The following is a 16,388-nucleotide window of genomic DNA, read 5'->3' as shown; positions in this document are numbered from 1 at the left end:
TGGTTTCCCGTCAAATCGTTGATTCGCGCGGGGCGCGGTCTCTGCGCTTGAGCTGTGTTGTTACATAGTGGCCCGTCTTCTTCCAGCTGCATGGGCGTATCAATGGCCGCGTAATCTTTGCTCCCACTTAAATTATACTCTGGTACTCCGTCCCAGAGTTTCGCTACCCCCGTGGCGGCGCAGCTTTTCAGCTATTTGCGTTCGGCATATTTCTCCTTATGTTCGGTACCTCCATTTTGCTTGCCTTTGGCGCCTCCATCCTCAGGACTGGAGCAAATCCCATCTTAGCACCTCGGTCTACTTCCGCAACCCCCATGACTTCGAGTGAGGAGCTGGATTTTGCTGTCCCTGCTCAGTTCGCATCCGCAGCGTATTGCGACCCCGTTAAAGTCTCCACATGGTCTTGCGGGTGTAAGAAACGACAATTAATTATTGTTCGGATGTGACTATTTGATGTAATTTCATTCTCTAGCAAACTGTGATGCTCTGCCCGACGTCAAAATATACGCCACAGGAGGCGATGGATCCAGTATCCAGTACTGTGCGTTTCTATGCATGTTCACTCACAGGCAGCACACTACATTCAGCAGTCTAAGATGTTCCCCGCCAACAGGGTACGTTGGCTATGATGGGTGGAATCTTGGGGCCATAGTTGTCGGACACCAGGGAACGAACCTATCTTCATTGGCGGCTGGCCTCACTGATGTGGAACTCTTTCTCGAACCCTTAAATTCGACACTCTTTCCTGGTCTCTCCTCAAGTATCATGGTCCATAGCGGCTTCTCGAACGCCCACTCTCGCTCTGCTCGAGATGTTTTGGCAGGGGTGCAGGCCGCAATGGCCGATACTGGCTGCAAAAACGTCTGGATGGTGGGGCACTCTTTAGGTTGGTACACATCCAACGTCGATCTTTTGGTTCCAGCTGACTTGCATCGATGCAGGAGGGGCCATCGCTCTTCTCGATTCAGTCTATCTTCCTGTTCATCTCCCTTCCAATACGACCTTCTACACCAACACTTTTGGTATGCCTCGCGTTGGTAACCAAGACTTTGCTGATTACGGTGAGTTGAATTATCTCGAGCTCTCTGTAAACTCTTTCATGCCTTTTCACTTTTTGTTAGTTGATGCTAACGTCAAGAACTTCGCTCGTGTCACAAAGTAAGCATCATTCCGATCGAACGACGGCGGTATCGAGGAATGCGTTTCAATAGTAAACTTGATCCTATCTCGATCGTTCCGGGTCAATTCCTAGGCTTCCATCACCCATCTTGCGAAAGGCACATCGTCACTTCTGGCACAGCTGACGGAGACTGGTACAATTGCGATGGGCAGGATAACACCAGCAAGAATTGCTCTGTGGGCGCTGTGGGTGACATTTTAGATGGAAGCATTTCTGAGTGAGCGGTGGTTCATCAATACGAACTATTTCTACCTTGTACTGAAATGGGTTTTTGCAGTCACAGTGGGCCTTACGGGCCAGTCCGTATCGGTTGTTGAGTGACTCGCGCCACATTTGGATTGTTTGTGTAAGACAGTTGCTCGGAACCCGTAAATCGATCTTTGGCTCGTAATCGTCCATCAATAACTACCCGCACGATCCCTTACTAATTGAACATCAATGAACTTTTATTTTTGTTTTATTTTTTGGTGGAGCCTCGCGGTGGGGAGTTCGCATAATGAACCTGTAAAATTACATCGTTTAATGTACTTATGTCGTGTGGCCAAATATTCAATACTTTGGCTATGAGATTGATCCACGCCTCACGAAGATGTCCGAGGGAAAGGGAAGCCATCCTTTAGTATACGCAGCGAGGCCATTGAACAAAACAAATGGGCAAACAAGTAAAGGCTTGCCACTCCTCATCAACTCCACTCGTTCGTCATGAATTATCTAGTTTGATCTACTAATACGGACTTCGACAGCACAACGTAACAGGGGGTTTGAGTCCCTCCTGGATAATCTTCAGGTTCACTACATCTACAAGGCCATGAGCTACCAGTGGAAAGTTCTCTCTCGCAACACAGCTGTGAATGTGCACGCTGGATACTTGTATGGGAGGCATATGGACTAATTATCAATTCCTTTGCTTTTTTGAAAGACGAAGGAAAGGTCTCTATCGGCATCGTAGAAGGAACGGCACAGTAGGGGAAAAGGGGGCGGTGCTTCGTTGGCGTCGAGTTAGTAGGATCTACGATGGATACCCCAACCTATGCTTCAATATTGACTGGTGGAGAAGGAAAAGGGGAAGGGGAGAAAGGGAAAAGCTATAGTGATCCTACGACATCTATATTTGACAGTTTGACTACAGACAATTGGATTTATCTTGGTTCTGCAAAAATTATGGGCTTTACATTATTGTACACCACTGGTAATGGCCGAATTCATCAGTTTACAGAAACCGAAACATTATAAAGGACTTCTCTCACTGAAATGGCCTTCTCATACAACGTTGGTGGTTTCACTGGGTCACAGAGTCGTGCCACTTCCTTTACAGCGACAGTCCAACAAACAGGGGAAGTAGTCTTGATATAAACCTGACCTTCGATAACATGGTTAGAGGTGGATACAAGCCCATCGAAGGATGACTCTTCCTCTTCTGTGGCGGCCGCGTATGAGCTTGCGGAAGTGTGGATCGGTAACACGCAGCACCCACCGAGGTTCCATTCAAATCCTTTCAGTGTCAGCGTTGTTGATTGAACTCCGACTGGGAGAATCCCACATGTCTTGCCCAGGACCGATGAATCCACCGCTATTGTATGCTCCCCCTTGGAAATGATAAGAAACAAGTCCGCCCGGCACATCAGGGGACGCACTTCGTCCAGAACCCAAGCAAGACTGTCGTCGGTGATCGCCATTATTCGGGGGCGAACCCGCCGCTGCTTGTGCAAATACGATAGAGTATGTATCGTTTGATCCAAACGCCCACTCAATCCGCCTAGCAAAATGATATTGTACTGCTTTGGAGGGCGTGAATAGGGATTAATATTGGGGGATTTGACACTAACTATATTGCCACCGGCTAACTCTTCCAGTTGATGCAACGACGCCACACATTTCATGAGGTCAGTAGCGTTCACGTCCTCGTCTTTCTCGACTGGGACATTCTGAGAACATGCTAATGCTATCACCGGTATTTCCCCATTTTCATGGGCAGAGTGCTACCTTTGAGGTGTAGTATAGTTTAACCTCGTCTCGCACAGAGTCCAAGTCACCTTTCACAAGGTCCGGCAGATACCTAGACACCTCTAAGTAAATCAAACAAACATTACTTTCACTTTTAGGACTTACGATGCCCTATCTTGACGGGGCAGAACATCGTAGAGGCGATTTGCTCCTCCGTCCGCACAAGCCTTCCAAGCACCTTAGCCAAAATGGAACCAATTAGTACTATCCAAAAGCCCCATAGGCGTTCATAACACACACTTCGGCCACAAGATGTCAAGGAGGGTCTTTGAGAAAGGTTGATTGAGAATAATAAGGGCCCATGGAGTGGACGAAGTGCTATCGAGGGTGGTTCCCGCCTCGGAAAGGAACGGCACAGACCAAAACTGGTGATTCATGGAACGAATACACTTAATAAGGGCAACACGGCTGTTGTTGAGGAGGATTAATTAGAGTTGAGCCCTTTCTGCTGAATCCCGCCGGGTTGTGTCGTGTGACGAAGGTTCGTGTGACGGCTTTCGTGACGCTGACTCATCAGGTACTCAAATGTCTGCTAGTGCGCGAATATTGGCACAGAAGAAAGAATACGATGCCGTCGAAGGGTTAGAGCACAATGCTCATGCGTTGCGAGAGACGTTCCTTGCTTTCGCGAAGCAACTCAAGTCAGCGCAAGACGGAGCTCAGTGTGAGCTTTTCAACCTATTCTACTTGCATGATGCTGGCGTTATCCTCACTTGGGTCCAATAGCAATCGGAAATGTGCTAGCCAATTGGCCACATATGTTCTCCGTCATAAGCTCCTTTGGTAAAGTTTCGCGTTGCGAAGCTATACTGTAGGAATTCACACCATATTTAAACAGCTCAGGTGCACGAGGCTACAGCGACTGCTTTAGCTTTTAAGGATGCAAATGAACCCACACTAGAGGATCAGCCACCTACTCGATTGGTCCGAGTCATGATTGAGGGCGCTAATGAGGAACCCAGGCCATCGTCGTCAAAATGAACGCAACTGCGGGGAAATTGTGCCACCATTTTTATGAAAGGACTTCAGTCAGATAGTATACCAATTGTAGATTCCTTAACATGCCATCACTTTATAACTTATCACATGTAGAGCTGAAATGTAATGGCTCGGTAACCTCAAGAAACCGTGGAAGGAAGAAACAAAATACTCGGAATCCTCAACCTACTCTCTTTTTTTGTTCCTTCAAGGCTGCGATTCGCTGTGTCGAATCCGTCAGTTTGTTTAATGGAATCGACACAAAATGAATGCGCTCGCACCTGCTTGCGCTCCTCTCGTCTTCTAGCCATTTCCGCTGTCTTCTCTTCCTTGCTCATGCCAGCCATACTTGTCACCGCCGGAGGTGTGGTAGGAACAGGCTCAGGAGGGTCATTCGCCCAGTCTGTGGCGATGGGGACCAAAGGTGACGGTGCCAGTTTGGAAGCTTGGTTTACAGTTGGTGCTGCTGCAGGAGGTAACAGGTTTGTTTTAGGGGTCGGACTAGTGGAGAGATCAGGTGTCGCTTTCGGAGACAGGCTCAGGCGTGCCACGTCAGTTGGAGTTGGCACCTCAGACTCGAGCATATCGCCCCATGCATCTCCTGTGTCAACGGGGGCAGGCGCGCTCTCGAACTCGGCTTTCATAAATAAGAACCGAAGATGAGGAGGATAAAGAACACCAATGAATGCTACTTACTCCAATCATCGGCATCTGCATGGACATCCATGAGATCGTCGTTCCAGGCATCTTTCTTCCCTCTCGCAAGCTCTCTCTCCAGCTCCAGAGGCACGCCTGATGTCGAAGAGGTGCCTGTGACATGCTTACTAGCTCCAAGCTGGAGGGCTTTGGCTTTGATACTGGATGGAGCAGTGGGCCCCGGTGAATTGGTGCTGGTGATACCAGACGGAGCAGATAAAACAGAAGTAGCGGACCCAGATTGGCCATTTTGCAGAGGACTTGCCGATGGTCGACGAGCCCCAGCAATTGCTGATTGCGCCTCTATTCCCGTTAGCTATAGGCGGACAGTTAGAACCGATCGGACACTAGGAAGCAATACTTGCTGTTATGTTCAAGGAGGACATGGCCCATCCAGCAAGAGCAGTGGCTGCGCCGGCAGCCGAGTTGACAAGTGCAGCTTGACCGGTCGGCGGACCCGAATAAGTTGTGTTTGAATTTTGGGGCACGTCTGGGGATATTGCAGATTCGGGCTGTGAGAGTTGAAAGTTTGCCAGTAACAATTGTTGAGATCGAACACACAAACCATAGTCTGAGCATGCGCTTCGAGCTTCTTCAGAAACAATTCCATGGCTTTGAACGCTTGATCACGGACAAGTCTGAGGGAAATGATAAGGTTGTCATGAGATTGGCTGTCTGGTGTTGCCTGAGGAATGCCTTACTTTTCCTTGTCCACAAGCGCGAAGGACACCGCCGGAATGACTTTACCAGCCAAGTCATCCATATCGTAACACTGCATGGTCGCCATTAAGGCCATTACGCCTGCTACTCGGGCATGCACGAAATTGTCCTTTATTGCGCGGGTGAATGCAGGTACAAGGACTTTCTTCTGGGTGTTAACTGCTAACTTAGGAGCAAGACGACCTATCAGGATGCAAGTGTTGGTACGTATGGAAGCCTCAGTGTCTAGCTGTAATTTGGCGAGGTGACGGAGCAATTCGTTATTCAGTATGCGGTCTGATAGCTTGAAACGCTAGGTGAGCAGGTCGTTCAGCAGCAAGTTAATAGAATCTTACATGGGGGGCCAGCGAGCCGATGGAGCGAACGGTTACCTCCCGAATTACAGCAACGGTATCCGAAAAACCAGTTTGCTGAGAATTCACATGAGACCCAAAAATTTGGACTCTGAGTGAGATTACGCACCAGGTGAGGCCATATCTTTTCCACAACCGTTTTTTGGTTCAACTTGTCGACGAACTCAGAAAGATGTTCTAGTAGTGCTACCCTGGTACCTCGGTCAGGAGTTGCAAATAGCTTCACAACCGGGCCGAGAACTATGGAGGAATATTCTTCTGGAGCAACTAGCTTCCCGAGTTGAAGGACTAAAGGGAGGAGGATATTCGCGGAGGCTCCCCCGTGGTCCAGTACTGTGACTAATGATGGAAGCACCTTGTGTGAGGCAAACTCAACAGGAAACGAATCAGCAGACTCCTTCAAGGATCTACAAGTGATATGGAGTGTTGAGAGAGGCGAGTGAAATTGAAGGATCGTCGTACCGTATGAGATTGGCTTTATCCCCTTCGCTACTTAGAGCGAAACCATCCAAGCCTGCACATATTTTCACTAGTTTGTTCTCAGAGAAAAAGCCTGATCCCTCCGCCATCTGTGTACCTGTTCCAATGTCGAGGAATGACTTGGACGACAAGCGTGGCTTAGGTTTTGGACGAGTAGGCGTTTGAATGATGGGAATAGGCTGGAAGGGATTAATCCACGCGACGCAGTTGTTGGGGCGGGGTGGGGAGGAATCGAGGTTGGAGGTAAGGGAAGTGTAGGATTGAAGATGGTATGGATAAACAATCCAAGTTCGTAACTGTCGGTGGCTGAAACAGGAGAACTGGGAAAAGTGAGCTGCATAGGTCATGGAATGAAGTAACCCCGCTAACTCACTCCTTCGTAGAAGACCAACCCCCTTGTTTCACCTCTGGAGCTGTGAACGGCGCCAAATCTGGCAACAGTGACCCATATTGCTAGCACACAATCAGGTCCAGGGAATGAATTTAGCATGAAGCCCCACAACGCACATATAAAACTGCAGCTTCGTCCGATGGATTCGAAAGGAGCTCGAATCCACCGAGCCTCCACTCTCCAGATGGTGAGACGAATATAGAGTCGGTACGAAGGTTTCCATGAGTGGATTGGCAAGAGTCATTTATAAATGCTAGGGCAATCTATTATGAGGCAACTTCATCCTTCATGAAGAATCGGGTGGCGGGAGGAGCAAGTTTGCTCACAGTTATTCGATGCAAACCCCAGATCAGCCATTCCTCTTTTGACGTAGGGGACTTATCCCCCAAGGCAGACAAAGAAACTCCAAGTGGTCTCACTCTTTCGGTCATAATATATATCGTCGTGTCGTTCTCTACGACGCCAATAAACTTGAGTACATCAGGATGTCGGATGGTGCGCAGTTTGCGCAGCGCATTGCGAGCTAGAGGGTAAAAGGACTTCCGGCTCGGCGAATTACCATCGAAGTAAAACACAGATATGGGCGAAGAGCCTTCCTATACCACAGCATCTTGTCGGTTCCACAGCGCGCAAGAATCCGAGCATTGTATAATACGCACTCGAGATATAGCGTCGTACAGAGTCCAGATCGAACGCCCTTCATAATACGAGACTTTTTCCCCAAGAGAAAATGGGAGAGTTATCCCGGACTTCTGCAGCAGAGAGGTGGCAGCTGCTGACCCAAGTGTCCTCAAATATTCCATACTTGACGAACCAAAATATTGGAAGTGGGTAGATTTGAATCCGACGGGCACGCCGCGACGCGCCTGTGGCTCGAAGGTGTCACCATGAGCTACAGCATACGCGTCTTGCCCAGCGTGGAAGCGCTAACGGACCCTCCGAAACCTTTGCCTCATATTTCCCCTTCATTTACTTTGAAACATCTCGGGCAGGAACCTGAAGATCCCATCATTGCACGATTCACTCACTCTCTCGAATCCGGCCACGCTAAAATCATTGATGTTGGTCTCGAGCCCGTTAAGAGGGGAACCCTTCATGAATTTCAGCCTCCAGGTGAGAATATATGGCTTTCTACACCCCAAACAATAGCCAAAGTGAAGGATTCCATTGTATGGTGTTGCAATTTTGCTGACTGCATGGTCGAAAGGATAATGTGCTTTCGTGGGACAGTTTCCAGAATCCACCGACGTCCATAGGGGAAACACCGTACTTGTCGGAGAGCCTGGATGGAACGTTTGTTGCTTCCCGATTTCAGTGAGGAGACCGTGACTGCCGCATTCCTGTCACCTAATTTCTTTGAAGCGTTCAGCCATATATCAAGACCGAGACATCTCATTTTATTCATGTATCTGCAGAAGAATTTCACCGGTGCATGTCTTTGACTTTGTTCGGCAACTCCTCAACCTTGTTCACCTGGGATCGAACAAAGGACGCCTTCAGACCTGCCAGCACCGGGGACGCTATCCAATGCATCCTGACTATTGAAGCTATCGGCGAGGCGTCGGTGTCGAGGTGAGCTTTTCCATCATTTAAAACGATAACGGACAGCTGTTCATTGTACCATTCAGTATTCTAGGACGCTTCCTTTCAATCGGAGCGATGTTAAGACGCGTCGAGGAGGTGGTTCTGAAGCTTCGTGCTGAGTAGGTTGATGTATTTCTAAGGACTTTCCGAGCTCAACGTTTCATAAGATCTCCTGGGAGTGTAGCGGCATCATTTGCTCATGGACTTGCAAACATAATTGAGCACATGCACTCAGTTTCTCTTCCACGCATTCATGCCGTGCATCCAAAACACCTCTTGTCACTGTGGCTTGAGTATGAGGAGCTTGAAGAAGTTTTACTAGCCCTTGCTTCTTTGTGCAATCGGGTATGTGATGCGAATGATCAGATCTGCATGGGACTTACGTTTGGAATGCAGGGACCAGGCCATTCTCCCCCTTTCCCGCCTTTCTTCACTGAGTCAGCCAAGCTTACCTCCAGGATATATAATCATTTAGCGACTCACGTACGCTTGAGCTCTTCTCATGCGATCAGGTGCAATTTGGCGTATCTCCTTACTGTAACATCTCATAGCACCCTCCGCCGAATGGGTGAATCCATCGGCCTGATTGCCACTGATGCTGCTCGGAAAACTGGGAAGGGGATCGACCCTCTCTATGATGATGATGACACTTTACGAACTCATGCTCTTATTGATAATCTCCCTTCATTCATCCCCCCCCAGTCATCGTCCCTCATTGACCGTGCCCGAAGGTCTCTTGAGCTACTCCGAGTTGCAAAGCCTGATCATCCTGCATGTCACAAGGACGATTTGTGGGAAGCATTGTGTGTTGGATGGGTTTGGACTCAAACAGGTCTCGAAGGTCTCATTGTTTCAATGGAGAAACACGTTAAGGACCTCAGTTTTAGAATTGATGACTGGCGTCAGCGCGCAACTAATCCGGACAATCGGTCCTCCGTATCCTCCGTTTTCCATGTCCCTCCCAAGGCCGACGACATCCAAGTTGTCAACCCCCTTATGCCAACAGTGACTAATAGACTCAAGGGCACCTTTGATGGATTCAAACTGTTTGATTTGGAGCCAGGGGCACATTTGGCACAATTCAATTCCTTAGCGCAACGCCCGGGTTCTTCGTACGACAGTTTTATCCATAAATTTCCCGATCAACTCCCATTAGCCGCCCCGACGCTCGAGATGCTTATGGAAGCAACATGTCTGCAGCCACTGCTAGCACACTCAAAAATCTTGTCATCATCACTTCGAGATCTTTTTCTGTCCGACCTCGGCTTCCTCTCTCATGTTGATCTCCTCCATCGCTTCCTTCTGATGGGAGACTCATCCTTTGCTTCCAGATTGCGTCGCGCTTTATTTACTGAGGAGAAGGAAGACGAGGACTCTATTGGACGTGTTCAATCGCGGGGTCGCAGCAAGTCAAGGCGAAGTAAACGCAAAGGTATTTGGGGAGTTGGTCTTAACCCGAACCTCAATGATCGAGGGACCTGGCCGCCTGGAGGCTCTGAGCTTGCATTCTCTCTGCGACGGGTGATTGTAGATACATTGGATGAAGCCAGATTGGAATCTGAGGACGGCGAAAGGAGGACCGGCGGGGGTCGTCTGCGGGATGCGATTTGGAAGGAGGGAGAATGGCGGTTGGGATTTGTGATCCGGCCGGCAGAAGAGGATGATCAGGATGACCCAAGCTGGCTGGATCCGACCAGTGAGTTTGACTAACCCTGCAGGCACACGGTCACTGACCTATCAAAGCTGTGCATGCATTGGATTTTCTGGACATGAATTACAAACCCCCGGAAACGTTGCTGACGTTGTTGAGCCCGGAGCTCTTAGAGAAGTATAAACGCGTGTTCGCTTTCCTACTGAAGCTGTTACGAGGTATGTTGGTCGTAGTTTTATTACCGCTGGTGCCTCGCTTCACATGCCCTTGTAGTGGACACTGTATGCCGTATGCTCTATCGATTTTCCCGCGGCAACACATCCAATCTCTGTAGCCGTCGGGTACCAAGGCTGGCTCTGCACACCTTCGCCTTTCAGGCGCAGTCATTCATCAACTCGTTCGTGGCTTATGTTCAGGATTGTGCAATTCGGACTCACCACGATGCCTTCACTGGGCGTCTATTGAAGCTTGTTCATGGTATCCCAGGCACCCATTCTGGGCATCGGTTGACAGACGATAGCTATGACTCGGATGACGCATCCGATGACTTGTCCGATATATTCTCTGTTTTGGCATACCACCTCAAAACAATGGACGATATATTAGAGGCATGTCTGCTTAAAGCGAGACATAGGACTATTGTTGGGGTGGTAGTGGAAGAATGTCTGCACATTATTCTTAGCTTTGGACAGCTCATCTCCGATGTCGCGGAAGGAAAATTGGAGGCACAAGCTAGTGGGGAACGTGTAATCGGGTTGCAACACGAGTTCCATGAAGCCGTCAGAAGACTGGTAAGAGTGCCTTTTGATGTGGGGATCAAGTGACTTGCAGCTTACTGCATCTTTCGCCTGCAAAAGCTTGAGGGCCTCAAACTGCTCATCGAGCGTGGTCAGGGGAAGCGGGCCACTCAAGTGGGTCTTGACTTAAGCATGGATGGAATCTCCAAGAGAGATCAAGAATTAATCTCACGGTATTCGAATCCAGGAGGCAATGCGGGCGGTTTCCACCAGCTGCTTGTGCGGCTCGACAGTACGGGTTGGTACGCCGCAAATGACCGCTAGGAAGAGATCCCTTGCTTTGTGCATTTCTTTATTTATGTATATATATTATTTGCTACTACAAATGTTTGGGGTAATTCACACAGAATACCTCTCGGCAAGTACGTACTTCGATAACTCTTGCACTGTGAATGATCAATGGCTTGTGCAAAGAAAAACAGGATAGATTGGGTGATGCCATATAACGTGGACCTTAATTAACATCTCATTTATGTTACCATGGAATCGAGGGGAAAAGGATTGTGGCCGGTCAAGCTACAGGTTCTGAGCGAGGGACATTTTCTCTATCACTTTTCCATGCCGATGGCGTCTAGGGCAGGATTTTGAAGCGTGCCCGATGGTGGCTCAGGCCCCAAGTCTCCGCTTGTATTGATCTTTTCGCTTTCAGTCCTCTTTCTTGCTCTCCATCTGGTTTGCATTATTGTGTGAGGGTGGCTGCTGGCTTTTGTTGTTGCAGTAAATATTTTTGAACATGGAATGCAGGATAGCGGCGGGTTGAGAAATAGTTGATTAAGCTCGCGAGCCAGACAGCAAAAAAAGACGGCGTTGAGGCAGCGACAAGGCTGATGAAAGAGCTTTCTTCAGGGCGCTGTCATTCATATGAACTCAAGATCAATGGGACCATTAGTCGTCCCCAGTACGATAGTACTTGTCGGCAGCTCCTCTCGAACCCCCCAATACCAGGATCCTTCTGAATAACCTCTGTTCTCACCAAACCGAAGTTGTGGAGAGCGGCCACCACCTGAAGGGTCATCCTCAAGACCGAGGAGGCCTTGGGAACGGACACAGGAGCATTAGTCGAAAGCAGTTTAAAAACGCCTTCAAATGCACGGTACACCATTGCGTTTATGGGAGCATTCGTAGTCACCGCGCTCAGCGATACCTGGGACTGCAATGGGACGTGCAGGATGCGAGCACCAATTTTCCCGTTAGTGGTTGCAATATCAAGGTCGAAGTATCCTCCTGGCGAAGAGCTGGACTGGTTCGTGGACAGATTCATCGATGTGCTAATGAATCTGGAGGATAGCCACTACTCAAAGAAGAGCATTATTGGAGAAAGATGGTTACGTACCCATTGCTGGTGTGAACACTCAGCTTCGTGGCCTTTTCACTCCCGGGATGATTAAGGAGATTCGCCTCCACATTGATCGGCGCATTGGATGTCTTCAGAGTTAGTGAGTTATGGGCAGTGAAACGTCCATGGACGCGCTCATTGGATGTGTACACAGAAATATTGCGAGCAATAAGGGACTAAACGAAAGGTCTGAAGCTGCATCATCTCTTGTCCCGCGAGACGTACCTCAGAAAATACTCCTGAGTTAGATCCAAGGATAGTGACGGCATCAAACTCCCTTGAGCTTAAGTCTCGCACGAGTGCATGAAATTGGGCAGCGATGTGTCGAGCCGTACAATAGGAGAATATCTTCCAATCGGCACCAGAACCATGACATTGAAGTCGAGCATATGTCGGTCAAAGGGAAGCCATCTCCATCCTTTCCTCGAGGTCTGAAACTGGATGTTAGTTGGATTTGGACTCGGAAATCTATACTCACAAATATGCCAAACCCTCTGGACACCTCATCTCTTTCAAGCAAGCACATGTTAAATGTCGCTAACGCACCCAAATCCCATGACGAAACATTAATCTCGAAAACCACTTGGTTCACCGATTTGGATGGTTTGACCTCGATGAACCCACGGGCATGATCCCCCTCGAAACTAGGTACAGAGTTTCTGGAAGTGGCTGTAGCACATACCGAGCACTTAGCTGGTATGGCCCGATGCCAGGAGGGGGATATGGGTCATCAGTGGCAAACGTTGCAAACGATCCTTGGGGAGGGTGAGCCCCGTTGGCCACCAAGTTGTAGAGACTCTGGTGCGCCGCGTGAAATTCAAAAAGCTCAGCCTGGCACGCGTTTCTACCAAATTTCAACCCATCACTGATCTCTGGTTCTGCAGGTTTGCCCTGCGGAAGCGGTGCAGATTGAGAGTGATTGAACTGCCCGCAAAATAGGACTAACCCATTTACGCAGTAGTTTAACGTGGCGGCCAAATAAAGTCCGAAGAGAAGCCACAAAAGCGCCCAAAGGAGGAGACTAAAATCGACAGTGAGGACTAAATCCACTCAGATGACTCAGTTTGGCGCACCTCATGAACAAAGCAGACAAGAAGCGCCTTCGAGCCCTTCGGCGCACAGAAAAACTATGCTCATTAGGAGGCAAAAGAGGCTCGCCTGGTCCACCTGAAGGGATTGCCTCATACGCAGGGGGTGGACCCATTGGCTGTGGAGGTCCCGATAATCCCGAAACGAGCCAGGGGTCTTTACTCTCGCCTTGCTGTCGCCTTCTGTGATTATCATTGGGAGAAAACTGCGACCTTGGTCGTGTAGAAAATAAGGCGTTACGGGCTACGACTTCGTAATATTATATAGGGCTGCGAGCGAGCTGCGGCTCGGGTCAAGTATCCCCCCACACGTGATGGCGATAAATAGCTGACAGGATATGTCGAGTTAGGAACCCACGGGTATTGCGACAGTGCCCACCACTTCCATGACGGTGCACGATTGTTTTGAGCGCGCAAGGAAGATAGATCGAATTGGCGATAGAATTTAACAATTTGGGCAACACGTGAATCGGAACTGCCCGATAATTGGCTCCCATTCAAAAGTGCATCCCAGCACATCGAAAACACCTAGATCAACCTGACGCGCTTTCGTGATGTCGAACAGTCTTGAGCTTCTGAACCCGAATGCACAAAGCGTGAGGCGCGCTGCTGCGCTCCAAGTCAATACCACAGGCGCGATGGGGCTTGCAACGTCGTGAAAAGCAATCTTGGTACTTGCGCGTCATTCGATCAAGTTTGCCCACACCTCATGTTTTATGTTGAAATGTAGGGCCACGAGGGACAACCAAGATGCTGGTGGATGGTGCGGGTCAGATCAAGTTGACCAAGGTGAACCAGTTATAAGACTTAAATTAAATCATGAGCTGCAATCTGTTATTCTCAGGACGGGAAGGTCTTGTTATCGGAAATGCAAATCCAAGTACGAGGTCATGTTTCCAATCATGCCAGACCATGTTAACATGAAGTGTCTAGAACCCCACAGCAGCGATGATTGCACGTACAGCTGTCGCGCAGGATGATCAAGTTGGCGACGGAACAACGTCTGTTGTCCTTCTCGTGGGCGAGCTTCTGAAGCAAGCGGATCGCTACATATCAGAGGGGGTTCATCCTACCGTCGTCGCAGAGGGGTTCGATATCGCCAAAAAAGAGGCTCTAGCTGTCAGACCGGCAACTTCACCTCTCCAACTCTGCACTAACTTATTTACTCACAGTTTTTGGATACATTCCGTGTCAGAAGAAATCTCGATAGAGCCACTCTAATAAACGTTTCTCATACTTCGCTCGAAACTAAACTTCAGCCTCGTCTGGCCAAGCAGCTCGCCGCGGACGTTGTGGACGCAGTTCTGACCATCAGACCAAAACCTCCCATAACAGGTGTCGAAGCTATCCAGGAACCTATCGATCTCCACATGGTCGAGATTATGAAGATGCAGCACCGGACAGAGCTCGATACGCAACTCGTTCGCGGTCTCGTGTTAGATCATGGCGCTCGGCATCCTGACATGCCCAAACGTGTGGGGAACGCTTACATATTGACGCTGAATGTTTCATTGGAATACGAGAAGACGTGCGTTCCGTGCATCATCTATGACGGCATGAAGTTAATTAGCTTCCGTCTTCAGCGAGGTCAACTCCGGTTTCTTTTACTCAACAGCGGAGCAGAGAGAGAAGCTTGTTGAATCGGAGCGTCGTTTTGTGGACGCAAAGCTAAAAAAGATCGTGGAGCTGAAGAAGCTCGTGTGTGATCAGCCTATTGACGAGACTGGAAAGACAAAATCAAAACCAAAGAATTTTGTTGTCATCAATCAGAAGGGCATCGATCCTCTCTCTTTGGACATCCTTGTGAAGAATGGAATTCTCGCTCTGCGACGTGCGAAGAGGCGGAATATGGAGAGGTACGGTTTTGGAGACCCTTACCTGCAAAACGACTGAAACCGAGAAACTCGATTCAGACTGCAACTTGTGTGTGGTGGTGTCGCGCAGAACTCAGTCGACGACCTTACCCCTGATGTTTTGGGATGGGCGGGGCTTGTCTACGAGCATACTCTGGGCGAAGAGAAATACACCTTCGTGGAGGAAGTAAAGGATCCGAAGAGCGTTACCCTTCTTATCAAGGGTCAGTCCACAGCTCTAGTCCCATTTATGATACGCCTATTCACGTACCTTCCCCCAGGCCCGAATGCTCACACCATGACCCAAATCAATGACGCGTTGAGAGACGGCTTACGGAGTGTGAAGAATGCAATTGAGGATGAGGCATTGATTCCAGGCGCCGGTGCTTTCGAGGTGGCCTGTTCAGCGCACCTTTCGTCGGCTGTTAAAAAAGCTGCCAAGGGGAGGGCCAAGCTTGGTGTACAGGCTTTTGCAGATGCATTATTAATCATCCCGAAAACTCTCGCCGCCAATGGCGGGTTTGATGTTCAGGACTCCATTGTCGCTTTGCAGGTTGGCTAAGCATGTTCAGAAATTTTCAGCGCCCCACCTGACGTGCGTTCCTACTGTAGGATGAGCAAGCAGAAGGCAACGTGGTCGGGCTCAACCTTCAAACTGGGGAACCTTTCGATCCCACAGTAGATGGAATATGGGACAATTACAGGGTCAAGCGTCAGATGCTGCATTCGTGGTCTGTCCTTACATTTCGCTTGTTGATTCTCCGGCATCTTGACTCTTCTCGTTACAGCTCCGTTATTGCTGTCAACTTGCTATCGACGGATGAGATATTAAGAGCGGGTGTCTCAATGACAAGACCAGAGAATCCAGGACCTCAGTGATTATTACTCCTTGTGGGCATATGTACACCATAAGAATACATGAGCGTCGCAATTCCCACGATATGCCACCCAACCGTATTCACTTGAGTGCAACGTGGTGAATCAGTACAACAGCGACGTTACATGAGCCGGCCGCTTAGTCGATCCCCTTGCCGCACAGAACATTGGTTCTCCGTTGATAACTGAGCTGACACTGTATTTACGAATATTTTGTCACAGTGACCGTGGGAATTTACGTCCCTCACGGTCTCCACAACCCTGTCCTGTTCAATCTTCCGCACACTCACCAAGTTTGCTGTTCTAAGAAAGGGTAAGGGTGCGAGATCCGATCTGAAAGGGTTCATTACCAGTGTTGAGCCGATACGAGCCTGTGATCCCGTCGACCCGCTGAGAGCGAG

General features: G+C 49.1%; 7 protein-coding genes across 7 annotated transcripts; 4 read left to right on the top strand and 3 right to left on the bottom strand.

Moving 5' to 3' along the window:
• Positions 1-218: 218 nt before the first annotated feature.
• Positions 219-1,718, top strand: EI90DRAFT_2971404 (lipase; the record flags this gene model as incomplete). The annotated part of the gene is made up of 7 exons (XM_039055722.1): positions 219-411; positions 473-541; positions 614-886; positions 942-1,061; positions 1,122-1,158; positions 1,212-1,397; positions 1,458-1,718. 7 exons carry the CDS (start codon positions 219-221, stop codon positions 1,495-1,497), a joined length of 918 nt encoding a protein of 305 aa, XP_038916933.1. The 3' UTR covers positions 1,498-1,718.
• Positions 1,719-1,932: 214 nt separating this feature from the next.
• On the bottom strand, positions 1,933-3,623 carry EI90DRAFT_3280541 (thiamine pyrophosphokinase). Its single transcript, XM_039066769.1, has 8 exons — positions 3,423-3,623; positions 3,290-3,362; positions 3,164-3,236; positions 3,007-3,105; positions 2,815-2,958; positions 2,655-2,766; positions 2,428-2,597; positions 1,933-2,366 (listed from the first exon to the last, which is right to left on the bottom strand). Exons 1-8 carry the CDS (start codon positions 3,559-3,561, stop codon positions 2,349-2,351), a joined length of 828 nt encoding a protein of 275 aa, XP_038916932.1. The 5' UTR covers positions 3,562-3,623; the 3' UTR covers positions 1,933-2,348.
• Positions 3,584-4,165, top strand: EI90DRAFT_3153999 (uncharacterized protein; the record flags this gene model as incomplete). The annotated part of the gene is made up of 4 exons (XM_039065904.1): positions 3,584-3,617; positions 3,702-3,848; positions 3,911-3,967; positions 4,023-4,165. Exons 2-4 carry the CDS (start codon positions 3,710-3,712, stop codon positions 4,163-4,165), a joined length of 339 nt encoding a protein of 112 aa, XP_038916931.1. The 5' UTR covers positions 3,584-3,617; positions 3,702-3,709.
• On the bottom strand, positions 3,911-7,622 carry EI90DRAFT_3280540 (armadillo-type protein). The gene is made up of 15 exons (XM_039066768.1): positions 7,462-7,622; positions 7,129-7,398; positions 6,919-7,065; positions 6,785-6,864; positions 6,563-6,731; positions 6,394-6,530; positions 6,041-6,338; positions 5,914-5,988; positions 5,560-5,861; positions 5,424-5,496; positions 5,224-5,370; positions 4,859-5,174; positions 4,444-4,799; positions 4,022-4,385; positions 3,911-3,998 (listed from the first exon to the last, which is right to left on the bottom strand). Exons 1-14 carry the CDS (start codon positions 7,603-7,605, stop codon positions 4,344-4,346), a joined length of 2,556 nt encoding a protein of 851 aa, XP_038916930.1. The 5' UTR covers positions 7,606-7,622; the 3' UTR covers positions 3,911-3,998; positions 4,022-4,343.
• A 67-nt stretch (positions 7,623-7,689) lies between these two features.
• On the top strand, positions 7,690-11,098 carry EI90DRAFT_3122381 (Spc98 family-domain-containing protein; the record flags this gene model as incomplete). The annotated part of the gene is made up of 9 exons (XM_039063501.1): positions 7,690-7,956; positions 8,010-8,116; positions 8,165-8,374; positions 8,431-8,505; positions 8,554-8,731; positions 8,783-10,082; positions 10,130-10,255; positions 10,311-10,828; positions 10,895-11,098. 9 exons carry the CDS (start codon positions 7,690-7,692, stop codon positions 11,096-11,098), a joined length of 2,985 nt encoding a protein of 994 aa, XP_038916929.1.
• Positions 11,099-11,453: 355 nt separating this feature from the next.
• EI90DRAFT_3053824 (uncharacterized protein) lies at positions 11,454-13,348 on the bottom strand. The gene is made up of 9 exons (XM_039060046.1): positions 13,244-13,348; positions 13,125-13,191; positions 12,853-13,061; positions 12,649-12,829; positions 12,468-12,601; positions 12,396-12,447; positions 12,168-12,346; positions 11,927-12,111; positions 11,454-11,867 (listed from the first exon to the last, which is right to left on the bottom strand). Exons 1-9 carry the CDS (start codon positions 13,246-13,248, stop codon positions 11,692-11,694), a joined length of 1,188 nt encoding a protein of 395 aa, XP_038916928.1. The 5' UTR covers positions 13,249-13,348; the 3' UTR covers positions 11,454-11,691.
• A 464-nt stretch (positions 13,349-13,812) lies between these two features.
• Positions 13,813-15,990, top strand: EI90DRAFT_3145338 (chaperonin-containing T-complex zeta subunit Cct6; the record flags this gene model as incomplete). The annotated part of the gene is made up of 10 exons (XM_039065275.1): positions 13,813-13,878; positions 14,009-14,047; positions 14,103-14,138; positions 14,192-14,377; positions 14,431-14,786; positions 14,842-15,114; positions 15,172-15,335; positions 15,393-15,664; positions 15,724-15,842; positions 15,900-15,990. 10 exons carry the CDS (start codon positions 13,813-13,815, stop codon positions 15,988-15,990), a joined length of 1,602 nt encoding a protein of 533 aa, XP_038916927.1.
• Positions 15,991-16,388: the final 398 nt, after the last annotated feature.

This window comes from Cantharellus anzutake, assembly GCF_015039405.1.
Source record: "Cantharellus anzutake strain C23 chromosome Unknown EI90scaffold_19, whole genome shotgun sequence".
Taxonomy (NCBI): Eukaryota; Fungi; Basidiomycota; class Agaricomycetes; order Cantharellales; family Hydnaceae; genus Cantharellus; species Cantharellus anzutake.
Note: the sequence above shows the minus strand (reverse complement) of the source record. Positions and strands in the feature narration are given on the sequence as shown.